This window comes from Lytechinus variegatus, chromosome 7 (assembly GCF_018143015.1).
Source record: "Lytechinus variegatus isolate NC3 chromosome 7, Lvar_3.0, whole genome shotgun sequence".
NCBI classification, from domain to species: Eukaryota; Metazoa; Echinodermata; class Echinoidea; order Temnopleuroida; family Toxopneustidae; genus Lytechinus; species Lytechinus variegatus.
In genome coordinates, this window is record NC_054746.1 from 1,500,395 (window position 1) to 1,516,296 (window position 15,902).

Below are 15,902 nucleotides of genomic sequence, written 5' to 3' on the forward strand. Positions count from 1 at the left end.
ACCTTAATTGGGTTTGGTTCGATATTATTAATCGTATAAAAGTCAGACAATATACATTGTAAAATGTGAAAAATAACTGTGAATATGATGATTAAAAAACTAGAAAGATTAGATTTAAAAATAATGGTTTTGCACGTCCTATAGATGTCCAATCAATTACATGAATAGTCGATGTATTATATATTCATATTTGTTGTCAGAGTCTTAATTCTTTACCGTCAACTTTTATCTGAGATGCACTCCCCCCCCCCCCTAAAAAAAAACTCATGCAAAATTTCTTATATAATTTTTCAACCGAAATGTGATCGTAATATGAGCAGTGAAAACAATACATTGTCCTCTGATAACACGTCTGGGGTATTTTTACCATAATATGCCACAAAATGATCATACTCTTCAGCTGAACAATGCCGGCTTTAACAGCGCGCGCCTCCTAATTAACCCCAAAGAAGACCTATTTCCTTTCTTGTTATGTAAGACAAAGAGATTATTGTAAGCCGGATTATGCATATTAGTATGACGCGATGTTCAGTTGACAGCTGGTTCATTACTGCTTGCTGTCATACACCCCTCCCTCGAAAACACACAAAACAACTAAAAGATAAATGAATCAATGAAGATTATAAACCAAAATAAATGAATGAAGAAAATATATAATATTATCAATTACATAGATAATTAGTTTTGTATTAAAAAAAACCTTTGAAATCATTATTCTGACGATTTGACTTTCTTGACATGTCAAGCCTGTACCTATATTTCCATGTCAATCTGGATATAAATGCCCTATAAGCTCTTTAGAGTTTTTAATGCCCTTTTCATTGATTTATTGTTGCGAATTTATTTCAGGTTATCATAAAAAACACATCCTAAAACTATTCAAGGGATTAAGGGGAAATATCTCTTTGTTTCGCGGATAATTTATTTTATGACCACATAAATTTAATTTACAAGTGGATTACTTTCGTCTGTTTTACTTCAAACAATAACAACGAACAAGACTAAATTATGTTACAAGATCGTCTTTGACTATTTACCAGGAAAATTTGTGTGTGTGTGTGCATACACCCACACAATATAATATATAGGCCTATATATGTATAATTTATTTTATCATCTAATAAACTTATAAGGTAGGCCTACACAGCCCATGATGCAAACATCAAGGAACCTATTGATAACAATATACTTAATCAGACTCTAACGCGTGCTTTTTCACACACTTCACACTCAACCAGCAATGAGCATTCTTCATAATTAATAAGAATCCCAACGGCAATTTAAGCACGTTTAGTTGTTCCCTTTAAACATCACTCATGAGCATCTCAATCAAAGGGTAAGGCGATAGACTAGGATAATAGGCACGGGGCCACAACACTGGGTGAGAGTCTCGCTAGCGATGCAAGAATCTAATTGAGCTGGCTACGGAAGATGCATAGAGCAGCCGGGAGGGAATGTAATACTCCTCCTGAATATATTATTCAGCGCACCGTAAGGATCTTGTGCTATCTTCACCTGTCATTTACGAGCCATGGCGCCGGGTCTCGCGGGTTTGACCAATGCATGTGGTGATGACGCCTAGTATTTCTCAAGGATGCAAAGCGAGATTCTTTTCAGAGGTTCCGACAGGGCACGGAGGATGCGTGAATAAATCTTTTTGGAGTGAATTCATGAGACATCTTCATTACCTATGCATGCGCTCTTTTCTCTCACGTCGGAATGAAGAGGACTGAAAGGAGGCATCATTTTTTGTCGCGTTATTTTAATGTGCCTTGGGACATTCATTCGTGTGTAGAGGTCGGATACATATCTGGATGATGACTTTGTGGTTGTGAAAGGTGACTTTGAAATAGCCTACTTTGCATCAATGTGCTAGCCCGTGTGTCTCGCATTTCCTTAATTGTATCTTCTAGTATAATGGGCACGACGGAGGAATGGAACAAAAACGCATTTGATTATCACAAGAAATGAAGATTCAACTTCTTGATACCGCTTCTGCAGCTCTTCAGATACAATTCACGCGGACAATTCATGAACTTTATAATTACACCCCATGAAATGACCGTGATCTATTGATGGACATAATATAATTTCTCAAGGTTTTATCAACTAATGTGGCGTGGCTCATAAATTAATTTTGTTTTACACGTTATTTCAAGTATATAGGGACAGTTTTTCCAGTAGCTTGGAATCGCCCATATCATATTCGTGTCAAAATAACTCAGGTATTGCAAGCAGAAAGTACTTCGACTTTAGATGCGAGCGTTCAATCGTGTTACTTGCTCAAAGATGACTTTTGCGTGACGTCGATAACTTAATCCACAGTTTGCAATCAACGCCTAAAGATTTAATTATCAGCGTTTCGCACGATCACCTCAAAAGCCGTTTAACCCTTGTAGTCTCGGGCGGATATGTCAGAAGTTAATCCCTCACGCAAGGATTACCACAGTGTATGAACACGAAACTAAATTATACTGAGGAAAGACATACTACAACCACGCAGGCACACTGCTTTACATGGTGGGCAAGGTTTAGCTTGGTTACATTCGTCACTGCAAGGGTATATCTCACTGTCATTTAGTTTTCTCTGCGGCCTTAATGACCACACCTAAATGACAGTTCTTCGCTTCGTCACCTACCGCATTTAGACAACTTTCACTCTTTCATTTCTGTATTTCCCTTCAATATTTATTATCAGTCGGGAGATCTCAACAGTCAACACACTAGCAGGTCAGCTCCAGCTCCATTTCACTTAATTTCCAGGCAATACTTCCTGAAGGCCTATATCCTGTCTATACGAGCAACATACCCAGGCCAGTATACATTTAAGTAGATAATATATATGGAAATCATTCGACGTGTAAGAATGTACACACCACTGCTATGCTTATCAAATTAAAAGTCGCAGTCTCCCACGTGGCATGCTATATTTGCCTGGTCTAATTCAATATTTGATTAGGATCGCATCTGGAAGCATTCGAGCTGCTATCTTATGCTGATGGTGAATGTGGATTTATCGAAATATAATTCGTTCATGATCAGTTTGACAGCAAACTGGCCGGGTTTTGTGTTCATTTTGATGGATCAAATTGCACTTGTTACGGTTGTCATCTGTCGTCATTATTATAAATGATACTGAAAACATTTTTCCCCCCATTGGATGTGTGAATACAATTGGTTGGAACGTGCACCTGCCACTGGGTGTTATCAGTGTACTGTCAGTCAGCATAATGTTTTGGAGTTAACTCGACATCGCATTTCGATTGCTCGGGGGAATTATCATATTACAAGTTCCGTCATATATCTTTCAAATAACTATAAAGCACTGATAACATTTCCTATATAACTTTAGTCAAGATCATAAGGTAGTTTTTCATACCTTTTTTTTTACCGTGACAAGACTAAGGCCTATATACACTTAACAAGATGGGGTACTCGATGGAAAAGTTTGTAACGAAGCCCAACCCTAATCTTATTTGTGGCATCTGCGCATGTGTGCTTCGGGAGGCTGTCCTGACCCGATGCGGACACGCCTTCTGTCAGGCCTGTCTTGACACCTGGTTGGCCAGACCATTGGCGGGAACCTGCCCTCAATGTCGCACCTGCATCAGTAAGTTCCAGGTCAGCCCTGTCTGGGCCATCAGGGAAATCATCAACGGATTGTCCATATACTGCAGCAATGCTGACCGCGGCTGCTCCCTGACACTGGGTGTCGAGAACCTGGAAAAGCACCTTGACTCCTGCGGCTACGCACCTGTAGAATGTGTGGCTTGTGGCGTTGTGGTCAACAGACTCGATTATCCGGCTCACACGGTTGAATGTGAGAAATACACCATGGAGAAAAGTGGACAGCAGACCTCGACCCAGACCTCACCCGCACCCGACGCACCGGACATCGAGAAGTTGAACCAACGACTGAACGCTCTTGAGATACAACTGAAGCATAGCCGGAAGCAACTCCATCTATGCCAAGCCGACAACCGAAAACTGGAACGGGAGTTGTCCAAAACGCGCATCGACCTGCAGAGAAAACGAACTGAATTCAATAGCTTCAAAGCCCAGATGTGTGAGTTCGACCCCGATTATCCGTATGGCTTTCACCCAGATGGCATCTCAAAACTTTCCCTCCTCATCGCCTGCCATCAACTGGAGAAACCCGACAACATCGACCAGAACCGCATCTTCACCTGCATCCAGCGTTGCTATGACAACTTCGCACGCTGCGGTTCCCGGTTCGAGCACGACGTCCATATGCTGATCGCCACCGCCTATGCCAGTAAGTGGTTTTCTGATAACCAGAAGATCAACTTTCATTGTTGGTTGCAGAGCATCGCAAGATATCGAAAGTATGCCGACTGGGGCAGGACAGCTGTCAGTCAACAAGCCCTCAATCAGCATCAACAAGATGATGGGAATTTGATGAGAGGTCAGGTTCATCGAGGTACAGTCAATATAGGGAGTAACCAATTATCTAGGTCACTGTCTCTTCGATGATTCCTCATGTCAATAAAGAATCAAGACCCTACTAGTATACTGTACATTAGAATGAAAAGCAAGCATTTGAAGAATTAATGTCGATTTGTTCATTAAAATTTCGAGAGTTCTGTTACCCAATAGAATTAGCAGGCAATTAGTAAGAAAAAATACCGGGAACTAATTCATATTGGTTTTGTAGGCATACATAATTATAACCCACCCCTCCCTTGAAGTTACAAGTATGTTGTGGTTCTTTATAGAATAATTTGAAGCGCATGCAATTTTTACTCGTATAATATGTCAAATAAAAAGTTTTTTAGGGCAGATCGATTACCTTATCATTATATATCACTTATTCTCTATGTTATATGCCTATTGCCAATCCAATTTACAAAACATAGTGCCTATAAAAATATTTCCTGTCACACATTTAGAACCTAATATATTCTTAAAAGAATTAATAGATGGGTTAAGATGAATTAAAAGTAGGGTTTTCAGTTAAAAAAAAATATTCCTACGAACATTCTCGTGCTGGTTTTATTATGTTTATGTGAGACAACGCCAAAAGTTCTAATTAGCAGCATTCAATAATAAATGATAAATTCATACTCAGAATTTAGGAATGTTTAGTTTATTGCCAATAATTCTTTCTGTTATCAGAATTTATATGATCTACCTCAATATGTGATCATTATTACTGTTAGGCCTATACTATTAAAAAAATATTTTAGGACTGAATTCTGATCTTCAATACCAGTGTTTACACTATCATGTAAAAATGTGTTGTTGAAATAACTTTCATTGTTGCACTTATCACTGCCTATTAAATAAATGATTAGATAGAATAGTATTGATATATAGTAACTCACAACAATCTTCTTGTTTAGTTTTGTACGATTCACAGATACATGATTTGTCAGTTTACTGCTTGTATGTGCTATATTGATATATTCCGAGTGTCATATAGGGTGTGAGAGCTTCGAGATAATGGTGACTATGATGAACCTTAGCATTGGCGGCGGAAGCGGGGGGGGGGACGGGGGGGACGTGTCCCCCCCTAAATTTGAGGAGGGGGGGACGGTCCCCCCTAAATTTGTAGTTGATGACCTTTTTTTTTTTTTTTTTTTTTTTTTTTTTTTTTTTGCTTGTCAATTTATTTTCCTACGCGTCCCCCCTAAAATTTTTAGGTTGAGAAACTTTTTTTTTTTTTTTTTTGCTTGTCAAATTTTTTTTCTTGGGTTGTCCCCTCCTAAAATTGTTGGCTTCCGCCGCCGCATAGCCAATATGTATCAGGCAATTTCCCCCAAATTCTGTCATCAATGTCCAAGGGCGGAAATCTGTCTCCAAAGGTAAGGGGACCAGGGGCTGGAAAATTTGACAGGCAAAAAAAATTATCAGCCAGTAAGGTCATCTCGTCCAAAATACATGTTTTATTTCAATTTCTTTCTTTCCATCATAAAAGACCGAAAATAGTAGGGGGACATTTGATATGGTGTACCCCTACTATTGGGTAGGGGACACGTCCCCCTGGGATTTCCGGCCATGTCAATGTCAAGTCTAGAACAATTTTAAAACCGCATTTATTGGTCCAAACCCCGGGGGGCCACTTCCATTGACGAGTGGATACCATGCGCGACCATGGAGTCTCGAAAAGCACCCTAAACACGTATTTTCCATATTCTGAAAATGCACCCCTTAACAAGTATTGGCGTCTCAAACCCTACCCTTAACAAGTATTGAAAACAAAACGATACTCTTGGCAAGTATTCCTGAAATGAACCCCTAAACAAGTACAGCGATATATTGTCACGTACGGGTCCGTCGGTCATCGGTTTTACCCTTAGCTTTACGCACCATTTGGTTTCCTACGGCGAAATAGACACCCTTTTTTCTCCATTATTTTGGTGTTTTTGATACCCTTATCACGTTACGTACGTAACGTGTCCTATCGTGAAAAAGACATCCTTTTTACGTGTTTTTTGGTCGCGCATGCTATCCACTCGTCAATGTAAATGCCCCCCCCCCCCGGGTCCAAACTAACAGCAATGATTTGAATTTCCTTTATCTGTTAAAAAAAAAGTAACTTCAACATTTCGAATTGATTGCAGATCTGTGGGGCGTTTCATGAAAGGACTTGTCGGACGTTATATCCGACAAGTCCCTTTTTATCCGACTGTTACCATAGGAACAGTGCCTCTCAGCCAATCAAAATCATGGAAAGATGTCAGATCTGACAACTTGTCGGATGAAAATATTGATGAAACACTCCCCAGAACTTTCCCGATGAAGATCATAATTTAATCTGACATTTCAGTCCTTTCCACAGGCCTATAGCCTATACATGGAAAGGGGTTTTGAATCAAAATGTACAATAAAAATAGTCCGCAGATATCTTACTTTGATTGGGCATCAATTGAAATGTAAAAATCTAGTAAGGTTGTAGGATGTATCACATAAAACACATTTTATTTTATACCATCCGCTTTATAATTGGAATAGTGATACATGTGCTTAAAAGTGCTAACTTCGTAGGAAGTGTATTTTTTACGTGAGTGCTATATTGCAAATGCTGAACGTAATGACTCATAATTATTGTTGACTCTAATAATTGGTGGAAATTTTAAACGACCATGCCGTTTAAAGGGGGGGGGGGGTTGGGAATAATCATTATGACCAAAAATGTTGGCACCGTATCTATATATAGTATTCGCATCTAGCCTAATAAAATCATGACACGAAATTTAGATTATATGTTTAAAAAGTGTTGATTGGAATTTATCTAAATGTAATCGCTTCCGGTTGGACAATATTAAAAATAATCAAAATTAAATCTGTTTGGAGTGGGGCTTTTGAGTGTTTTTTTTTAATTTGCTATTATTATCATTATTATTTTACTATTGATTGTATTTTGTTTAGATACCACATTGTGTCGCAAGTTCTTGTACTTTGGTATAACATATTGCTTGTATTTGTATTATTAAGTCGAGAAAAGACAGAAAATAGTGGGTTAATGGGAATATAGTATAGAATATAACGTCCCTTTCTAGGAAACAGCAAAATCATTATTTGAATGTTTTCTATAGATGTATAAAAAAAAAACATAGCGATCTCTAGTTTAAAATTGAATGAGAGTAAATGAAGTAGCCTCCATACAGTCTAAACAGAATTAAATACTTTTATGACAAATATACAGCAATATTGTGTCATGTATGTGTTTTTCATTTCTTCATCTCTAGGCTAGCAAAATAAACTTATACACAGAAAAATAAAATACTACGTACATATTAATACCATGACATGTTCCACCTGTTAACATGGTTAAATTAATTAGAGTAGATTATGAAAATGGAAGAAATAGGATAAAGTATAATGAAGGTTGATGATGTTATGAAGGTCAAACTGTCAAATGATATAATGGATGTGAAATATGGATGATTGAAAGCTAAGGTGAAAGAGTGTTGAAGGAAGCAATGTGGAAAGAAGATTGATGATTGAGGGTAATGAATCCTGAAGAAAGGGATAACCTTGGGTATAGAAATAAGGTCAACAATAATTTAATTCTCAGCATACCCCTTCTCCCCCCCCCCCTCCCACCAATCTCTCGATCCCTCTCTCTCTAGCTCTAGCACTTGAACACCTCCTGATGCTTATTTTCTTCATTTTCTATTCTTTCTATCCCAATGCATTTATCTTTCATTTTTCTCCTGGCCTTCCTTTCTGACCTGCCCTCCTCCCTCTCTCAATATCTCCCTGATCGAGGAAGAAAATTATGATGACGATTCATGATTGCAGCGACAAGGTTATGATTAATTCTTTCTGCTTCTGCCGGGGATGATGATGATGATGACGTTGTTAAAATAAAGGTGATTATGATGGATTGATGATGATAATGGTGGTGGTGACAGTGATAATGATGATGATGGTGATGGAACGTGATGGTGGTGGTGATGATGATGATGATGATGATGATGGTGGTGATGATATGATTATGAGAAGGAGGAGAATGATGGTGATGATGATGACGATGATGATTATGATGATGATGCTGACGATGAAGATGATAGGATGATGATGGTGGTGGTGATGATGATGACACAGCACGACAATGATGATGATGATGATGATGAAGGTGATTTTGACGAACTGACGATGAAGATAATGGTAATATGATGATGATGATGATGATCATGATCATGAAAACTATGATGATCATGATGATTATGATCATAATGATCATGGTCCCGACCGTATGATGATGACGAAGACGATGCAGGAGCCTCAGAAAGGTTTTGAAAGTGTGTGTGGGGGGGGGGGTGCTGACCATGCAAACAAGTCATAATCAGATGGTCATTTTTACGTTTTTGTACACGGTTTTATTAAAAAAAAGTGCGAGCGCTAGCCCCACAACCCCCCCCCCCACACGTTTCCGCGGCCCCTGCGATGATGATGATGACGGTAATGATGATGGTCATGATGGTGATGATGATGGTGATGATGATGATAAGGTCAAAATTGCCGTTTCAATTTTAATGGGCTTTCTGTAGGCTACACTAATCTACATTTTCCTCGAGTGAATGGTTTGCACATGCAGTAAAGCTTTTTCTCTCAGTGATGTCTGTCTCTCTTTGTATTCCTCCGTCTGTCTACATTTCTCCTTATCTCCTCCTACTCTCTCCTCTTACCGACCATGCCAACGTTTATAATTTCTTAGACCTCTAGTCTTTTTTATTTCGCTCTTCCATCATGTCATTACCATTTCAATATCGTCTAGTGACTAAAAGTACTAAACTCCCAGGCTCCTTTCAGAGTGGGTGGGATGCAGGAAGCAAAGCAGGTGTTTTGGCCTTGAATATTTGTCAACATCTCTACCATGAGCTCATACACTTTGTAATTTCAATACTATCAGCTACAGTTCGACAGACCTTCCATATAGCTCATGAAAATGAAATTGCCTTTATTTGAAAGATCCATTCAACAATAAACTATTTTCCACACTGAGCGTTTCCATTATGGATAAAATAATGTGGATTAATGACTTGTCGTTAATTCGCAGTCAATTAGCATTACTAATTTTGATGCAAAAAGAGATTAATGTAATGAACAATATTCACTACTATTATGGTGATCCAAATGATGGGCGCTACATCCCCCGGCCTCTTCACACTTATAAAAATGACAATGCACAGCAAAAACTGTGGTGTTAACGGGTGTACATAGAGGACCACACCAGTTATTTTACACCGGTATTGAATTGACAGTGTTAGTTTAACACCTATAGGTCTTATTTCATCACCTTTGGTTGTTACATTTACACTATTTGGTGTTATGTTCAACTTATAGGGTGTTAGCTTAACACCACAGGGTGTGGTCTTCTATTAATACCAACTGGTGTCAGTTTTCACACCACAGTTTTTACTGTGTGTGAATATTGTCAGGTGTGTCAAAATTATAAAGAACTTTACGCATGCATGCCGAGACCTGAATTGCCTGAATTTATGATAATGATGATGATGGAGGATGGTGATAATGATGGTGAATGATTGATGATGGTGATGACAATGACGGTGATGATGATGACGGTTGATCATGCTGTTGCTGCTGATGATGATGACCACGATAATGAGGAAGAGTCTGAGGCATGAATTTACTAGGCCATACAAGGTATAAAAAAAGTTTTTGTGACAATTTTTTTATTTTGTTATATCAGAGTTTAATATAATATTCAGAAAATAAAATCATATTTTCCACTTTTCCCTTTCTCTCTTCATTGTGTTCCCTCCCCCCCCCCCCCTCTTGTGGACATTTTGAGGGGGAAATGTCACAGTCCTTAGGCCCCCTCCCCCAATCTGAGAGACTGCTCTGAAAAGAGAGTTGCGTGAGAAATCATTCAGCAAAATTTTACACCTATAGCTAATCCCTATCATATCATGGTAAAATGGGTCTACTGATTGGTGTACCTCTTAATTCTTGCGAGGGAAACATCATATGAACCCATATGAATTAAAGTAATATTCGCTACACTGAGGAGAATTATGGGATGGGAACACATTTAATACACATTTATGATGTAATTAATACACATAACAATGAATATTGAGCGTTTCCATATGGTAGGATCTTGTGCAAATATAATCATCTTCAACCAAAATCGATGATCATACACAACGCCCTCTCTTGCTTTATTCTATACACGAGACTTCTTGATGAAAAGGTCCTTTAATTCTAAAACATTGATTAATTTTATGACGTCTAATTTTTATTATTTTATTTATTTCTTATCAAACAGTTGATAGGAAAGAACATATCCAGGAGTCATACGATCCATAGCTCCATGGAAGCAGTGAGCAGAAGTCGTAACATATAAAGTCGTACAAGAAAGTTATAAGTGGATAAACATTGTTAATTGGATGTGAAATAGAAAACCCAAAGTTTAATCTTATTAATTTGACGATAAACATTGCAGTCTATAATCATTGTGTAAAATGCAACCTTAAACATTTAAATAAGAGCAATAAGAGATTGATCACTGAATTTGTTTCATATTTGAAGTTTTATTTGAATCATAATGGATATAACGGGGGATATAAACAATTTTGTGTAAAAGAAGTTGCAATTCCTGTTGTATTATATCATTTGACTCTTGAAAAGTTATTCCTATGTAAATATTTTGAAACAGTAAATCCTCAAGGAAGAGGCAAAGAGAAAAAAAATAAGTGGACAAAGAATGATACAATTTTTTACATTATTGAATTTTGGAGTGGGGTGTAGGGGGGGGGGAAGATTGATATGTGAGAGAGGGAAGAAAGAGAGAGAGAGAGAGGCAGGGGGACGGGAGAGGGAGGTATGTAAAGCTAAGGGAATGATGAGGAGTTAATGAGGAGTCAATCATACATCAAGTATTGAGAGAGATGAAAGATAAGAAGTTGAGAACTGTATACTGGTACCATAAACATGGTTCCCAGCTTTTGAAGTAAATAAAATTCCCTGATTTTTCCCTGATGAAGTTGAAAAATTCCCCGATATTTTTTTAAAATCATTCCCAGTTTCGCATGTTTTCTAAGTTGTTGCAGTGAATTACATGTATTTTCAGTATAAAAACAATAATGTGAAACTAATTAGTATACCATAACCAGTCATTCAATGGGTGTAGTTTTGATATGCAACAAAATATAACAGTCTTACTGACTACTGTGCTTTCGACTTTTGGGCCGATCAAAATTTCCTGATTTTTCCCCATTTCGGAAGTATTTTTCCCTGATTTGAGGTATTATTTTATCAAATTACCTGATTTTTTCCTGACTGAAAAAAGTAAAGTGATATTCACTGATCGGCTGGAAACCCTGATAAAAGGGTAATGAGTTGATCAATGAATAAAACAAGTATATCCTGAAATATTGGCAGTTACTAGCTTACTCCTGATCTGTCTTGTAATTAAATATGGATTTATCAATAGTCAAGTCATGAAATCTGCACTTCTTCATGAATAATGTGTTGAGAAAACTTAACCATGAACACTCTTTGTTAATGATTCATGTCAAAAATACTCTATGAAGGCCAAAGATATAGAGACCGAGAATCAAAGCTCAAGAAGCAAGACCTAAATAAAATAATGTTTCAGACAATAAACAAATCCACATATAAAATCATTTCAAACTTCCATAAAAAATGTTTTTTCCTATTTTGCCACTCTTAAAAAAAATCACTTTCAAGTCGGGGTTAACCCTTGTAAACATCTATAGCTCAGTTGTGTAAACTTATATTATACTCACATTCACACTTATCAACATCCAAGTTCAGCTTGATAGTAAATTTTTAAAAAATATGTTTTTGACATTCAAATGATGAAACAAATTAGAACACAATTTTTAACAAAACACAATTTTAATCCATGTTATGTATAGAAATGTATATAAAAAAAATCTTAAATAAATATCCAAACTTCCAAAAGTATTATATAAATAAGCATATATATATTCAAACAAATGTAGCATGCATACAATATAAGTTCATAGTTCAAACTTGGATCTCAAAAAGTTCAATGAACAGTCGGGTTACATGTTTACAAAAACATGGAATGTTAACTTTTTCTGAAATGACACTGAAATGATGTCTGCTTTCATAAACAGGTTCATAAATTTATGATTTCCCATATATCTTAAGGCAATAAAACACATTATTAACCGTATCAGACATCTGAGCAGGGCACCTTTAATACATTATTGCTTGCTTATGACTGTGATCAAATGGTAGGTCAATAGTTTCCAATTATTTATCCACTGACCCAATTTATTGACTGCTCAGGAAAGTCCATGAGAAAATGTGTGGAAATGTAGCGGGCAATAAGGCAGAGCTAACATCTGGGTATTCTACGCGTTTATACGCATCCTTGAACTGTGCGGTGCTATACGTCACAATGTCAATCAAGTTGAGACAACGCTGGATACTCCGTCCCAGGCTAGGGACACATCATTTCAGTTACGTCACACTGGTAAAGTTCAGAGGCCCAGTCTGCTCAACATGATGACACAATAGATTCCCATTCTTAAACTCTAGAATATCTAAATTTTAAGTATTTTTGCTCTCGATGTCTGATTTGGTTAATAATAGCAATATTGACTGGCCTGAGGGCGAATAAAGACATGTATCATCCTCCCTAAATTGACATCACCCTCGTCTATGACCCCGGCAATACAAATCTAGTTTGGGCGATATATGTTGTATCGCACCGCGGCCAGTCAATGTTGCTTTATTATCCATGTCCTTTATTTACCCTTGTCTTGGGGCCCATCCTGGGGAGAGTTTCATGGAGCGTCTTGCCAGTGATTTCTATGGACTAATTTGTTCTGAGCCAATCAGATGCAAGGATTTAAGTAGCTTATAACAATTGTCAGAGAAAATCATTGTCCATTTCTTTCATGTAATACTCCCCTGGTTAAGGTGACAAACCGATTTTCATATAACTGTGGTAAATGAAATTTAGATGTACCCACGAAATCAAATCTTTTACATGACAGTCACTCCGACTTGACCAGTGGTTTGTAGTTGGTTTTGTATAAATAACGTGATAGATTTGTTCGGTCTGGTGTGACTGGAGCATTTGATGTAAGTGATAGTAGTGAGAGGCAATTTTCTCTTCTTTTTTTTACATAGCCTGGTTCAACGTCAATAACATTTATACAATAAAGAGATCAAAAATTCATATCCTTTGAAGTATACATTTGTATACACCACAAAAAATATAAACTTGCATTTTAATGCATGAAGGTACAGTTGTCATCCAAAAAGAGAACAAGAAAACTAGAATTACATTAAATATCCTTCACATTCGACAGTTACATAAAATTCATACTATTTCATATAATACTATCTAGATACTAGGTTGAAACTATTCAGGACACATTACTATTACACATTTTCTGAAATAGTGATTTTAATGATCAGAATTTAATAATTGTGACCTCAAAACAGTCTCTGAAATTCTTCAGCCATTCCAAAATTCAGACTGCCTTATATTTCAATCCTTCTGTGAATACAACAAAAATACACTATTTGAATGTGATTAAAACTAATAATTTTGAATGGGAGACATTAAATCTTTGGAGGAATAAGGCCACATTGACAAACTTGTTCAAGGAAACACATGGGCTAGTACCTAGTAACTTACAAATCAATCTCTAGTCCACAATTTCAATATAAAATGAGACAAGGGATACAAGCTCATATAAGGACAGCTAACAGTACTTCATATTAATGAAAACCATCCAAGAATTGAATCTACTAAAGATATTTAGATTTCACCAACTATTGCATCTACTGAAGCTAAATTGGATCTTCTGGGCATTAATCTTCAGTTGGTAAAGGCACTCTTCAAAATTTAGCCATGTTTAAGACTTGTCCCTAACTGAAAGTAGGTGATAACCAGAAGCTGTTTCAGATACAGAATGAGCAGCCTACTGAGGTAATAATTATAAAAGAAATTTTTGAAGCCATCTGTGGAATAAAACCTGACAATTTTATGATCGAAAGACGTTGACAGCGGTCTTCTCATCATATAGAGGAAAGATTGTCTCACAAAGAATAACAGAGAAGATAAGAAAAAGGGGAAAAGAGTGTCAAACAGCAGGCGCGTGTACGAGATCCAAAACAGTAATCCATGCCCAATAAGGGTATTCTAGATTTACATCAGGAAACTAATTCCAAATTACGACTGGCAATAATATTAATAATAATCATACTTGTATATATAGCACTTAACACTTCACTTTATAAGTCTCCAAGCATTCTATAATAAATGCAGCATAAATACCCTGGCTTAGGCAGAGCTGCCGTTACATGCACTGTGTTTCAAGGAATACATTCCTACCAGGTCCCTTTGTACCTCACCTGGGTTGAGAGCAGCATTATACAGATAACTTTCTTGCTCAAGGAAATTGCTATGGCAAAGATCAAAATGAAAACAAATGCTTCATCAGATGGATCTTTGTGGTACTTTTGATTAAAACACAAGCAAACACGCTTAAGACTACGGTATATATTGTAATGTTGGTTGAAGGCGCCAAATAAATGTAAGTGTACATAAATCCTACACTTAATATGACAACAATCACATTAGACAGTGCAGGTATCCAGTAGAGGGACATAACGAGCATCAGTGGCCAATAGATTTAAGCCTAGTGAGAAACAGAAGAGAGAAAAGAATTGTATTCTAGCTCATCAGCTGTAATCTGAAAGCCTGAATCATTTGATAGCCAGAAAGGCGATAACAAAAGGAAAGTGAGCAGCATTCTCGTCCAGCAGTTGTACTCTCAAAGCCTTACTTCTAACATTACTTCTACATCATGTTCAAAGTTCCAATCAGAAGTAAATTTTTTGAGGTTTTTATTATTATCATTGTAATTTACTAGTTGGACTTTAATACAATTAGGCCTAATTGGACTTGGTCTGTCAGTGTCTACACAAGTTCAACTGCTTTGCTTTGATTTGATTTAAGGAATTTCACTTTTGGGGAGTAGAATCACATGGAATTTTTGGTCAGCGAATACTGTTTTTTTTTATACAACTTAGTACTAGTTTTATAAAAATAATAACACACTCGCTCTGTATGTTTATTTTTAGATGATGTGTGCATAGATGCACAACAATCTAAGGAAACCTTGAGTGTACTGTACTTTACTTTAATACAAGCTGTGCCATGCATTATATGTATATTATTTCAATTCTACAAACTGACATACTATCAAAGATTATTTCAAAAAAGATAATCAATGTGAAATTCATATAAATACGAGATTATAAGATTGTAACGAAAATTGTAATATCTGACATAAAAAATGTAAATGCATTATAATCAAACAGGGAATGTAAACCTCACTGGTAAACGCAGCATAAAAATCAAACAAAACATGAGAATACGGATCACTTCAGTA

At 36.8% G+C, this 15,902-nt stretch overlaps 1 protein-coding gene across 1 annotated transcript; it reads left to right on the forward strand.

The window, feature by feature from the left end:
- The first annotated feature begins 1,387 nt into the window (after window positions 1-1,387).
- LOC121418168 (E3 ubiquitin-protein ligase PDZRN3-like) lies at window positions 1,388-4,549 on the forward strand. The gene has a single exon (XM_041611888.1). The coding sequence runs from the start codon at window positions 3,427-3,429 to the stop codon at window positions 4,492-4,494; it is 1,068 nt and encodes a 355-aa protein (XP_041467822.1). The 5' UTR covers window positions 1,388-3,426; the 3' UTR covers window positions 4,495-4,549.
- The last annotated feature ends 11,353 nt before the right edge of the window (window positions 4,550-15,902 follow it).

What these genes read in the sequence shown, in the direction of transcription:
- LOC121418168 (XM_041611888.1), top strand. Translation starts at nt 3,427, where the DNA reads ATGGGGTACTCGATGGAAAAGTTTGTAACGAAGCCCAACCCTAATCTT.